Source organism: Bufo gargarizans, chromosome 1 (genome assembly GCF_014858855.1).
Source record: "Bufo gargarizans isolate SCDJY-AF-19 chromosome 1, ASM1485885v1, whole genome shotgun sequence".
Lineage (NCBI taxonomy): Eukaryota > Metazoa > Chordata > Amphibia > Anura > Bufonidae > Bufo > Bufo gargarizans.
The window spans coordinates 337,064,241-337,078,727 of record NC_058080.1 but is presented as its reverse complement, the minus strand read 5'-3'; the positions used below and the strand labels follow the sequence as shown (position 1 = coordinate 337,078,727).

Below are 14,487 nucleotides of genomic sequence, written 5' to 3'. Positions count from 1 at the left end.
CTGGCCCAGTGACGTCACGACTAGTATCACTGCCCTGGCCGCGGCTAAGCTCTAATGCAGGGGTAGGCAACCTCCGGCACTCCAGCTGTTGTGAAACTACAACTCCCAGCATGCATACTTACTCTGCTCTTCTAAGAACTCACATAGAAATGAATGGAGCATGCTGGGAATTGTAGTTTCACAACAGCTAGAGTGCCGAAGGTTGCTGATCCCTGCTCTATTCCTTTGAATGGAACTTAGCCCCGCCCAGACCAGTGGATACAAGTCGTGACCTCGCCAGCAGTAAACAGTGAGAAGGCCGCGGTGCTACTGGAGCGCCGCTGCCTTCTCAAACAGCTGATCGGCGGGGGTCCCGGGTGTCGGACCCCTGCCGATCAGATGTTGATGATCTATCCAGAGGATAGATCATCAGTTTAAACAAAGAGCAGAACCCCTTTAACATAGGGGGTCATTTATTAAGACGTTTTAGATGCCCGTCTTAACCTGTATATCTGGTGGTGGATCCACCAAAGTTATGAAGAGGAGCTGGCATAAAACAGGCGTAGACAATGATTGAGACGGGCCTGCCCGCTTCCTAGCCCACTTTTTTTTTTGAACCTTTGAGCCTCAATCTGCATATTTCTGGACAGTAAATGATCCCCATAGCTCCATGTAGTGCTAGGGTTGACAATTAAAAGCATAACTTTGCTTTGCTGAGCTGTTCAACATAGAGAACAATTACTTTCGTTTTGGAATCATTAATATCTCATCAGCAATGTGTGTCAGAAAGTTGGTGAATTCACAAAAGAGGCCAATAGTGGCCAGAACAGAAAATCTGTGCTGTAATGAGCCACAAATCTGGCACATGGCACAGGCACAAGAAAACAGGGTCAGACAGCAGCAGGATACAAATGTCCTGCCCTGTCAATCTACCAGGGGAAGGAGAGGCTTTCAGACTAGAGGGACGGAACTCTGGTGCTGATTAAAAAGTGATTTTTCTCCAAGATGCTCAAAAAGCTCTTCAAAGCAAATGTATGCTTTTAATATTAAACACAAGTGCTACATGGAATTATGTTTGAGTTAATAGAGTACATTTTTTTCCATCAGGCCATTGTTGCAACCGAAGAGTTCCGTCTGTATAGATTCAATGATAGCCTCAAACGTCATACTAATTAATGCATCTTTATCTAGACCTATCAATAAAACAATAGAGCTGTCATACTGTTGTCCCAATTCTACACATACTATTACAATAATTAACTTGCAGATAATATCTTACCCTCACAGCAACAGTAAACTAACAATAGATTACCAATCTGTACAAGAAGTCTTAAAATTAATGTAGACTGCTACAAAAAGACAATATTTACATTTAATTTTCAGTTGTATAGTACTGCTTAAAGCAAAGTCAAATTCTAAAAGCAAAAAAATTTTTTTTCTACGAATACAGAGTTTAAGAAAATACTGCTTGCTGATGGAAATGTCCCTTCAACGCAAGTTTTACATTTTTCAGTAACGACGTGTAAACTGTGCATCATTCAGCCTGTTTTGTCCAAAGTTTCCACCACCTTGAGGTCCCATTGTAGCTGACATATTTTGGGAATTTTCATTTACGGGAATATCGCTTAAAATAAAAAAGTACAAAAAAACAACAATTAAAACATGTCAAATACTGTGATATTACAAAATACTTGATATTCTATTAACCCCTTCAAGGCGGCCATACGGGTACGTACATGCTATCTGCACATACCCGATGCAGATAGCACATATATAAACGTTATGGCAGCTTTTCAATCCAAGCGATGTAAAGCTTTTATCCCTGTACTGCCCATGTCACGGACAGTGTTGAGTTGCCCCCTGCAGGTGAAGCCGGCTGCTCTGTTCCTGAGCTGTATGCGGACATTGCTGTAATTGGTGAGATCAGTGCTGGCACTGATCTCGCCTGTTTAACACCTTAGATGCCGCGGTCAGTAAACACCCGAGATATCCATGGGATTAATAGAGTTAATCAATAAATAAATTACATAAAAAGCATCAATTTTCAGGGTACAAGCATACGGGAATGGTTTTAGAAATGTTTTGTCTTTAAACCTTTTGTAATATATGTTGGTAAGGCTGATGTTCAGCCTGCATTTGTGGGAGGGGCTTGAGCCTTTATAAGCCCCTCTTTCCCTCACCTTAGTAGGCGTACCGGTTGTGGACTTCGTTTGGGACGTTGGACATGCGCTTGTACTTCGTTTTCATCGGCCGCCTCACGCTACAGCCCCGCAGCGCGTGGGTGAGTGTTTTCCTATCAAGCAGGGACAGCGGCGGTCCTGCCAACGGGCGCGCTTCTGTTCATGCGGCGGGTGTGGTCCAGCGTGGAGCGCACACACTTCTGGATCCCGGGTCCGGCGGTCCAAGAGTCCTCCATGCCACGCATGGCACTGTGGCTGCTTGTGTTCCATCGTGGAGCGCACGCAGCCTGCTCATAGATAGCGCTTTTCCTGGGGGAGCATTGGGATCCACATCGGAGCGCATGTACCTCCCGGTGCTGCCGGCTTGTTGGGCCTTCCCCATGGCTGTGGCGGCTGTGTGCGTTCCGGCGTGGAACGCACGTGATCTCCCAGGCCGGCGTAATAAGGGGGGGAGCAGTATGGTCGGGCAGTGGTCTTGGGGAGCGGCGTGCGTTCCACTGTGGAACGCAGGAAGCTCCTTCTCCTGCATGCAAACCCTGCCACCACAAGTCCTGCACCATCATCTTGTCTCTACACAATCAATTAAGGCATAACGGCCTGTGGAATTGTATTAGCCAGGAGCAACTTGCGTTTCAGCTTCCGGCCCTGCACACAGGCCGTCGAGTTGCTCCTGTGAGCAGCGCTGCACCCAAAGTTGCTGGGCATGCGCACGGAGCAGAAGTGCATTTCAGGCTGGCACGCATGGGGGCACAGGGATGCACAACCCGCCCATCCTTCTGTCCATGCGCATCCGCAACCTGGCACTGCGTTTCCTGATACCCTTTAACCTACTGTCAAAACATCCAACATAGCGTTCTTGAGGCAATGCTCAGGTCCAAAAAAATAAATAAAGAAAAACAAACCCCGTAAAAAAAAAAAAAAAAAAGTATAACCCAAAAAAAAAACCCCTAAAATTCACATTTTTTTTTTTTCATATATGCAACATCACTCGCCCTGCATCGTTCGCACCTTCTTGCACCTGGTCACGCCCAGGCTTGTCTCGTCTTCCTGGTACGCCCAGGCCACTGTTGTCGTCATGTCATAGCCACTTAGTTTTGTCACCAGGGCACAGTCGGTGGTCTTGTCACAGTGTCTCCCCTGGTTCGCCCAGGGGACCGTACATCCCTGGTACGGCCAGGTCTTCATTTTTTTCCTTCTCTGTTACATGGGTCTTGACTCACCTGTCCGCTGGCTTATCCAGGTTGTTTTTTCAAAGGGGCCATTCTCCGGCTGCTCCCCTGGTCGTTCTTTGCTATTTTCTCCCTGACTCTAAGGTTCACCATGTCAGTCTGCCGCCCTTCGCGGGCTGCTACTACTTCTCCGGTCAAGTAGCCGGTCAGATACACTCAGATTGTTTACTTGACCTAGGGGTGCGCCCCATCCTAGCCAGTTCGCCTGGTTCTAACAGGTATGGGGTAATCCGTTATTCTGCACTTTCAAATTTCGCCTGTTACTTTTATTTTCAGGGTTTTCCGTATTTCCTGTTCCTATCGGTCCTATACAGGTAAGTTCGCACTGACTCAGTCAGTGTACCAGTCGGGTCTATGTTCACGTTTTAATTGGCTCTTCGTCTGTCCGGCTAGGTCAGGTTCTGATAGTCCGTGTTACGAGTACTCATTCCGGTAAGTGTTTCTCCATCTGGCACCTTTTCAAGCCCGTTCCTTCATCACTTTTTTTTAATTTATTTTAAAAAAAATTTCCTCTTTATTTGTCACGCCTTTTTGCTTCAACAGCTCTACTATGTCTCGAGCCTCGGATATAGATGACAGCCTATCTGTCTCTGGGTCGGTCATTTCAGGCCAGGCAGGTCCATCATCCCTTCGGAGTTGGACCATACCAAAGTTGTTAGCAGAGCTGAACAGGAGAGGCATCCCGCACCCGGCCACCGCTAGGAAGGCAGAGCTGTACAAACTGCTCATGACCAACTCCAGCACTTCGGCAGTACAGCCGGAGACGTTGTCAATCCAGTTATCACTGGTGCAGCTGCAGTCTACCCTAAACTTGTTGGTCGACTCGGTAGCTGATGTCCGGGCGAGGATATCAGAGTTGGAATCCCGGCCACCCATGGCGCCCCCCAACACCCGTCCCGCTGATGGCACCGTCCACATCGGGCTGGCTGGCACCAGGTAAGCCCAGGCCCATTCCCCAAGTGTTCCCCTCACACTTCATTCCTGACAACCTCAAGAGGGACATTCTGGCAGGGAAGGACGTTAATCTGGCGTCGATCCTTATTGCCGCTCAAGATGTGCCCGAGAACAGGGTTATCAATTGTAGGGATGTGTCTGTGGTCCTCAGGGCCAAGGACTCGCGGCTTAATCGCAAACTGACTATTCCCGAGTTCATCTTGGCGTTTAGCCTTTTCAGAGACATTATCTGCACCGCACAGCCGGAAAGGAGGGAAGAGCTGGACAGCTACTTGTACCTGGTCACTGACCTAGGTCACAAGTATGGTGGTTCAGCCTTCTACGACTACCATCGTTCCTTCTCGGCTAAGGCTTTGGCACAGTCCCAATATGTCACCAGCTAGTCCTTAATTGACACAGAGCTGTTCTGTCGTCACTTCGCTGGCCTCAGGGCACCCAACTGCGCAACGCGCCAGTCCATTTTTCACTCATCTGAATGGTGCCCAAATAGCGCTCACCCATCTCAGGACAGGGCCCTCCCGGGAACCTCCGGGTCTCTGCCGTCCAACCCATCCTCTGACAAGCTGGGCAGACCCATTGTATACTTAGGAAGAAGTCAGGTCTGCAATAATTTTAACTCAGGAGGCTGCTCCTATGCCAGCTGCAGATCCCTCCATGTGTGCTCCCTGTGCTTTAGAGCCCACCCGCGGTCCGCCTGTCCCAAAAAAGCAGCTAAGGGATCCTGACTAGCCGACATCAACGTGGACCTCTTGGCGGCTCTCCTTCAGGATCACCATGATCAGGACTTCGTGGCGTTTCTGTTGGCAGGTTTCCCGGCCAGGGTTCCACACAGGGCTCATTACACTGCCACAGGTTCCCTGGGAAGGCAGGAATCTGCTGTCAGCCACCCTGGACCCTCCAGCAACTAGCGAGTTGCTCCAGTCTGAGGTGGAGAAAGGTTTCCTCATAGGCCCTTTTCCACTCATCCCATTGGCGCATCAACCCCATCGGCCAAGTGTCCAAAAAAAAAACACTAATAAAAAAAGGTTGATTTATGACATGTCCGCCCCTCACGTTTCTGCAATTCCCAGCCTCAATTCCCTGATTCCATCTGAGGTATTTGCTATGCGGTACTCCTCTATTGACGACGCAATTCAAGCCATCCTGTTGCAGGGGCAGGGGGCTCCTCAGTTGTGGCAGTTCTATGGCATTGAGTGGGCCGGCCAGTATTATTTAGCGAGCAGGCTTACGTTCTGATCCAAAAGTAGCCCCTGGTTATTCGACCAGCTGGCCAAGGCGCTGCATTGGATCTTGGTCCGTCACGGTGGTCTCCAGTCAGTCATCCACTACCTGGATGACTTTCTGGTCATGGAGGACCCACAGGGCGGGTCTGGCATTCTCGCCGTCCTCCTGGAGATGTTCGCCAGTCTGGCTGTTCCGCTCGCGGAGTCCAAGGCGGAGGGTCCCGCCACGAGGCTTTCGTTCCTGGGCATCATCCTGGATTCTGTCAAGCTGCAGGCCAGCATCCCGGAAGAGAAACTATCTTTTCAGATGCCGCCGCATCCTGTGGTTACGCGGCCATTTGGGGTCCCCGTTGGCTGGTTGACCGTTGGCCCATGTCTGTCCTAGAGGATGCCGAGTCCATCCGCACCTCCTCCCTGTTGGAGTTGTACCCTATTGTCGCAGCTGCTCAGGCTTAGGGTCATCTCTGGGCTAACTTGCCAGTGATGTTCGTCACGGATAATGAGGCCCTAGTCGACATCCTGGCCAAGGGCAGGGCCAAGTCCCCCAAAATCATGGCCCTGTTGCGCCAGCTGGTATGGCTGGCCCTGTCACACAACTTCAGTATGCATTGTAGCCACATTCCAGGTCAGCAAAACGTGGCGGCTGACGCGCTATCCCGGTATAATTTCACACACCGGGGCCGATCCACTCAGATGTCCCACCCCGGCTTTCAGTTCCCTGACAATGGGCTAAGTATGCTTGTCTCTTCGGCAAGGGACCTGGCGCAGCAGTCCCTCGCCCCCAATCCGGCCAGGAACTATCTTTCAGGCCTAAGAACCTTCCAGGGGTTTTCGAATCTGCACCTGCAAGGTGGCCTGGCGTACATTCCATACATCATGGCCTTCATTGCCCACTGTCATCAACATTTGCATCTCTCATGCAACACCATTAAGTTATACCTGGTGGGCGTCCAACACCACGCCATGCGCCGCAACCCGGGGGGGGGGGGGGCTCCATTTTTTCTGCGCACGCGATCAGGGCCACCTTGCGAGGCATCCAGAAGGGTAGGGCCAATCCCCCGTCCCGTAGACAGGGCATCACTGGGGAGATGTTCTGGAGGTTGTCTTCAGCCCTGGATGGTGCTCCTTTTGGGCCAATCTCCAGCTTGGTCTTTAAAGTATGTATTTGGGCTTCTACGGGTTCCTTAGGCCAGGCGAATTCACTTGCAGTACGGCAGGGCGGTGCAGTCTGCACAAAGAACAGCTGGTACGGAACCAGGACCATCACACGCTGAAGTTAATGTCCACCAAAACAAGCCAAGCAGGTCCCCCGATGGAGGTTAAGTTTTTCCCGTCTAGCAATGAATGGTGCCCGGTACAGGTGTTTGGCCAGCTCATGCTCACCATCCATGATGCTCCCCCTCACAGCCCCCTACTACCGCATCTCAATGGCGCTCTCACCGCAGCGCAGTTCATCAGCCACATCTGTACAGTTGCTACTGGCTTAGGGTTTGACCCCGGGTCTATATCCGGCCATTCCTTCCGCATTGGAGCGGCTTCCACGGCTTCTTGACACGGGGTCCCTGCTCATGTCATCCGAAAGATGGGAAGGTGGCGCTCGTCTTGCTTCGCCAGATAAGTACCTAACCCCCAGGTGGAGATTTCGCAGGCATTCCAGTCTCAAGTATTATGAGATAATAAAGTCTTGAATTTAACTAGCTTGGTTTCCTTTTTGCCCCCTTATAGGCTGCTCTCGTACCCGGCTCCAGGCACACCTCAGCCGGTTTAGGTTCAAGGCAGGCACGCTGCCCGAGTTCATATTTTAGCCACGACCACAAGTTGGTAAGGCTGAAGTTCAGCCTGCATTTGTGGGAGGGGCTTGAGCCTTTATAAGCCCCTCTTTCCCTCACCTTAGTAGGCGTTCCGGTTCTGGACACACCCACCCATTCCCTTTCCAAGGGTCCTCCTTTAGGGCAGCCCCCTTATAGGCTGTTCTCGTACCCGGCTCCAGGCACACCTCAGCCGGTTTAGGTACAAGGCAGGCACGCTGCCCGAGTTCGTATTTTAGCCACGACCACAGATATATATATATATATATATACAGTACAGACCAAAAGTTTGGACACACCTTCTCATTCAAAGAGTTTTCTTTATTTTCATGACTATGAAAATTGTAGATTCACACTGAAGGCATCAAAACTATGAATTAACACATGTGGAATTATATACACAACAAAAAAGTGTGAAACAACTGAAAATATGTCATATTCTAGGTTCTTCAAAGTAGCCACCTTTTGCTTTGATTACTGCTTTGCACACTCTTGATGAGCTTCAAGAGGTACTCACCTGAAATGGTTTTCACTTCACAGGTGTGCCCCGTCAGGTTTAATAAGTGGGATTTCTTGCCTTATAAATGGGGTTGGGACCATCAGTTGCGTTGTGGAGAAGTCAGGTGGATACACAGCTGATAGTCCTACTGAATAGACTGTTAGAATTTGTATTATGGCAAGAAAAAAGCAGCTAAGCTAAGTAAGTTTTTTAAGTAAAAAATGAGTGGCCATGGTTACATTGAGAAATGAAGGTCAGTCAGTCCTAAAAATTGAACTTGAAAGTGTCCCCAAGTGCAGTCACAAAAACCATCAAGCGCTACAAAGAAACTGGCTCACATGCGGACCGCCTCAGGAAAGGAAGAGTCACCTCTGCTGCAGAGGATAAGTTCATTCCGAGTCACCAGCCTCAGAAATTGCAGGTTAACAGCAGCTCAGATTAGAGACCAGGTCAATGCCACACAGAGTTCTAGCAGCAGACACATCTCTAGAACAACTGTTAAGAGGAGACTGTGTGAATGTGGCCTTCATGGTAGAATATCTGCTAGGAAACCACTGCTAAAGACAGGCAACAAGCAGAAGAGACTTGGGTTAAAGAACACAAGGAATGGACATTAGACCAGTGGAAACCTGTGCTTTGGTCTGATGAGTCCAAATTTGAGATCTTTGGTTCCAACCACTGTGTCTTTGTGCGACGCCGAAAAGGTAATTGGATGGACTCTACATGCCTGGTTCCCACCGTGAAGCATGGAGGAGGACATGTGATGGTGTGGGGGTGCTTTGCTGGTGACACTGTTTGGGATTTATTCAAAATTGAAGGCATACTGAACCAGCATGGCTTACCACAGCATCTTGCAGCGGCATGCTATTCCATCTAATTTGCGTTTAGTTGGACCATCATTTATTTTTCAACAGGACAATGACCCCAAACACACCTCCAGGCTGTGTAAGCCTGGACCATGAAGGAGAGTGATGGGGTGCTGCGCCAGATGACCTGGCCTCCACAGTCACCGGACCTGAACCCAATCAAGATGGTTTGGGGTGAGTTGGACCGCAGAGTGAAGGCAAAAGGGCCAACAAGTGCTAAGCATCTCTGGGAACTCCTTCAAGACCGTTAGAAGACCATTTCAGGTGATTACCTCTTGAAGCTCATCAAGAGAATGCCAAGAGTGTGCAAAGCAGTAGTCAAAGCAAAAGGTGGCTACTTTGAAGAACCTAGAATATGACATATTTTCAGTTGTTTCACACTTTTTTGTTATGTATATAATTCCACATGTGTTAATTCATAGTTTTGATGCCTTCAGTGTGAATCTACAATTTTCATAGTCATGGAAATACAGAAAACTTTTTGAATGAGAAGGTGTGTCCAAACTTTTGGTCTGTACTGCATATTTTATTTTATTTATTATATTATATCCATCATCTAATGACGCAAAAGAAAGGTCTAAGGTGTCCCGAGAAAAATAATATCAAAGACATGTAGGCTGGCTCAGAAATTAATCAGTTATTTGCAGTTAGATAGACCCATTAACTGCATCAACCCGCAAAATAAAACTATCATATCAAATATATCACATGGAGAAATCCATAAAAAAATAAAACAATGACAGATTTTGCAATATTAGCCCACTCTAACCTAAAAAAAATAAAAAGTGATCAAAAAGTCATATGTACACACAAATGGTACCATTTACCATTAAAAACTACAGCCTGTCCCGCAAAAAATTAGCCCCCACATAGCTCAGTCAACAAAAAAACAAAAAAAGTTATGGCTCTTAAAATCTATTTCAGTGAATTCCATGTTAGAGAATTCCTTTTGAATTCTGCAGTTTCCTCACATAGCAGTTTACGACCACATGTGGGGCGTTGCCATATTCAGGAGAAAACCGTTTACAAACTATGGTGCAAAAAAATTCATTTACGCACTTTGACTTTCTGAGCACCTGTCATGTTTCCTGAGGTTCTACAATGCCCAGACAGTAGAAACACCCCACAAATGACCCCATTTTGGAAAGTAGACACCCTAAGGTATTCGCTGATGGGCATAGTGAGTTCATGGAAGTAAGTTAGCGGAAAATGATTTTTTTTTTTTTTTTTCTTACAAAATTTCATATTCCACTAACTTGTGACAAAAAATTAAAAATTTACATGAACTCACCATACCCCTTGGGGTGTCTTCTTTCCAAAATGGGGTCACATGTGGGGTATTTATACTGCCCTTGCATTTTAGGGCAGTATAAATACCCTAAAGCGTGAGAAGTAGTTTGGAATCCAAACGTGTAAAAATGCCCTGTGAAATTCAAAAAGTACTCATTGGAATTTGGGCACCTTTGCGCACCTAGGCTGCAAAAAAGTGTCACAAATGTGGTATCGCCGTACTCAGAAGAAGTAGGGCAAGGTGTTTTGGGTGTATGTTTACATATACCCATGCTGGGTGAGATAAATAGCTCTGTAAAAGACAACTTTTCCCATTGCCCTACTACTCCCGAGTACGGCGATACCACATTTGTGACACTTTTTTGCAGCCTAGGTGCACAAAGGGGCCCAAATTCCAATGAGTACCTTTTAGGAGGGCATTTTAAGACATTTGGATTCCAGACTTCTTCTCACGCTTTAGGGCCCCTAAAATGCCAGGGCAGTATAAATACTCCACATTTTGGAAATAAGACACCCCAAGGTATTCCGTGAGGGGCATGGCGAGTTCATAGAAGATTTTTTTAGCGGAAATAGTTTTTTTTTGGTTTTTCCTCACAAAGTCTCCCATTCCGCTAACTTGGGACAAAAAGTTAAATCTTTCATGGACTCAATATGCCCCTCAGCGAATACCTTGGGGGTGTCTTGTTTCCAAAATGGGGTAATTTGTGGGGTGTTTGTACTGCCCTGGCATTTGAGGGTCTCCACAATCATTACATGTATGGCCAGCATTAGGAGTTTCTGCTATTCTCCTTATATTGAGCATACGGGTAATGAGATTTTTTTTCCCGTTCAGCCTCCGGGCTGAAAGAAAAAATGAATGGCACAGATTTCTTCATTCGCATCGATCAATGTGGATTAAAAATCTCTGCAAAAAAATTTGCAAAAAAAAGAAAAAGGAGGGGAAAGGCGTCTGCCAGAACATAGGAGCTCTGTCCAACATCCAAACCCACTCAGCCCGTATGCCCTGGCAAACCTGATTACTCCATTCACATCAATTGATGTGGATGAATAAATCATTGCCGGAATTTTTATTTTTATATACAAAGTGTTTGCCAAAGCATATGAACACCGCCCCTCAGCTCATAAGCCTCGGCAAACGTATCTTTTTTACTGCAGAGGAGAAATCTCGTCTTGCAGCGCCGCATACACAGACTTTTCAGTAATCTGACAGCAGCGCAATGCTTCTGTCAGAATGCACATCAGGCAGGTTAAAAAAAAAAGGTTAAAACCTAAAAGGTTAAAAAAAAAAAACAGGCAGCAACGCAATAAATCTATTAACATTAACTTTATATAACATTTGAAACAGAACATTAACTTTTATAAACTTTATTGAACTTTTGGAACATTAACTTTTTTGCTTACCTGTGATTTTTCTATTTTTTTTATTTTTACCTTTATAGGACAAACCTCTTTTTCCCCATGGGACAATGTGCAAAGCGCAAATCGCCCAGAGATGTGGCGAAGTACATTATGCACTTTGTCCCAGGTGAAAGGAGAGGTTTGCAGCAGTTCTGTGTGAAAGGGCACTAAGACCCCTGTGTGCCTGTCCTGTGTCACGCAATCCCTATACTGAGTATACCTGTGTGTGGTACTTCCGGAAACACTCCGCTAAGCATAGGGCAGGGTGGTCAGGGCAGTCAGGATAGAAATAGCGAGTGTCACGCCTTATTTCACTCCTGCTACAGACCCGACATCTTTTTCGGGGTGGCGCTTGGTTTGAGGTACCAGCAACGACACTGTGGAAATGTTGCTCGTGTAGACGGCTCACTACACTGGTGGTTGGGGCCACGGAACCTCCTGGATACAGGAGGTTCTCGATGATCTCTTTATGAAATTTGAGGAAGGATCCTGTTCTCCCAGCCTTACTGTAGAGAACAAAACTATTGTACATAGCCAATTGAATTAGGTATACAGACACCTTCTTATACCAGTGTCTGGTCCTGTGGGAGAGTAAATAAGGAGCCAACATCTGGTCATTGAAGTCCACCCCTCCCATGAGCAAATTATAGTTGTGGACCGAGAGGGGCTTTTCAATGACACTGGTTGCCCGTTTAATTTGGATTGTCGTGTCTGCGTGAATGGAGGAGAGCATGTAAATGTCACGCTTGTCTCTCCATTTCACCGCGAGCAGTTCTTCGTTACACAAGGCAGCCTTCTCCCCCCTTGTAAGACGGGTGGTAAAGAGCCGTTGTGGGAAGCCCCGATGACTAGGTTGTGCGGTGCCACAGCAGCCAATCTGTTCTAGAAACAAATGCCGGAAGAGGGGCACACTTGTGTAGAAATTGTCCACATAAAGATGGTACCCCTTGCCAAATAAGGATGACACCAAGCCCCAGACTGTCTTCCCACGGCTCCCCAGGTAGTCAGGGCAACAGACCGGCTCCAGGGTCTGATCTTTACCCTCATAGACACTAAATTTGTGCGTATAGCCTGTGGCCCTTTCACAGAGCTTATACAATTTGACCCCATACCGTGCGCGCTTGCTTGGGATGTATAGTTTGAAGCCAAGGTGCCCGGTAAAATGTATCAGGGACTCATCTACGCAGATGTTTTGCTCAGGGGTATACAAATCTGCAAATTTGGTGTTAAAGTGGTCTATGAGGGGCCGAATTTTGTGGAGCCTCTGGGAAAAAGCTGGGTGGCCTCTGGGACGAGAGGTGCTATTATCACTAAAGTGCAGTAAACGCAGGATGGTCTCAAATCGTGTCCTGGACATGGCAGCAGAGAACATGGGCATGTGATGAATTTGTGGAGCAATATGACCGCAATTCATGCTTTTTTGTCAGGCCCAAGTTGAGGAGAAGGCCCAGAAAAGTTTTAAGTTTGGAAACTTGGACGGGTTTCCACCTGAAAGACTGGGCATAAAAGCTTCCCGGGTTGGCGGCTATAAATTGAGTGGCATACCGGTTTGTTTCTGCCACGACTAAGTCAAAGAGCTCGGCAGTGAAGAACAGCTCAAAAAACCACAGTGCCGATACGTTCTGAGCTGTCTCAACCCGAACTCCAGACTGGGCGGTGAAAGGGGGGGAACTACTGGTGCTGCTGAAGTTGGGGGCTGCCAATCAGGGATTGCCAGCACCTCAGGGACTCTAGGGGCTCTATGGGCCTGTCTGTGCGGTGGCTGCGACGGGGGAACTACTGCATGTGCCACCGTACCAGCTTCAACTGCCCTTCTGGTGGTCGCCACTTCACCATGTTCTACGGCAGTGCTGGTACTAGGTCCAGGATGGGCTGCGCTGCTGGTGTATGCCTCACCGCGTAATCCGACAGCGCCAGCCCCACTCTGCTGCCCTTGAAGCGGATCATGCGCAACCTGTTGTCTAGCAACACGGGGCTGGGTACGCCTGGTGGCATCAGGGACCTCAACCTCATCGTTCGAAATTTGGGTCAGACTGACACTGCTTTCTACAGGTTTGTATTCTGACCCGCTGGATTCGTCAGATGAGAGTTCCCATTCCTCATCCGACTGGGTCAGAAGCCTGTAGGCCTCTTCAGAAGAAAACCCCTTCCTTGCCATTTGGTTAACTAAATTTAGGGGTTATTCCCTATGACTACCCAAGAAAAAAAAAGCAAGCCTGTCTTACAAATGGGAGACTAGCGAAGTACAGGAAGCCGCTGCGATTGATAAAAAAAAATCAAAACTGATTTTTTTATCGCCGCAGCGCTTGTGCAGTGATAAAAAATAAAAATGCTGTCACTGTGGCGGGGCGGGCGTGGGTGAACGCACGTGTGGGCGACCGATCGGGCAAACACTTCGTTTTGGGTGGAGGGCGAGCTAAGGTGACACTAATACTATTATAGATCTGACTGTGATCAGTTCTGATCACTTACAGATACTATAAAAGTACCAATGCTGATTAGCGATACGCTAATCAGCGAATCAGTGACAGCGGTGCGGTGGGCGCTAACTGAAGCTAACTACCTACCAAAGGGGCCTAAACTAACCTAAACCTAACAGTCAATACTGGTGGGAAAAAAAAAGTGACAGTTTACACTGATAACTTTTTTCCCTTTCACTAGTGATAGGGGTGATCAAGGGGTTAATTAGGGTGATGGGGGGGGTGATCTGGGGCTAAATGTATTGTGCTTGTTGTACTCACAGTGATCTGTGCTCTCTGCTGGGACCAACCGACGAAAAGGACCCAGCAGAGAGCACAGAAGCCATTTAACACATTATATTCTTAAATGTCAAGTCAACAACCTGCCAGCGCTGATCATTGGCTGGTGAAGAACTCCTCCTGCGACTTTTCCCGACCCGCACTGCGCATGTGCGGGCCGGCTATGCGCGCCATCTCGCGAGATGACGCATCGATGCGTCTACAAGGAATAACCAGGCCGCCCGCATGACGCATCTCTGCGTTAGGTGGTCGGGAGGAGGTTAAAGTAAAGAATTTTGGGCTTAAAGGGCTTCTGTCACCCC

The 14,487-nt window shown here is 47.8% G+C and overlaps 1 protein-coding gene across 2 annotated transcripts in view; it reads right to left on the bottom strand.

Annotated features, from left to right (window-relative positions):
- Positions 1-393: 393 nt before the first annotated feature.
- LOC122946578 (scaffold attachment factor B1-like) overlaps positions 394-14,487 on the bottom strand; it is a 162,574-nt gene continuing 148,480 nt past the window's right edge. For both annotated transcript variants that reach the window (XM_044306303.1, XM_044306311.1), the window contains exon 6: positions 394-1,603. In XM_044306303.1, the coding sequence (XP_044162238.1) occupies positions 1,489-1,603 (115 nt within the window). In that variant the 3' untranslated portion in view covers positions 394-1,488. The remainder of the gene's footprint in view (positions 1,604-14,487) is intronic.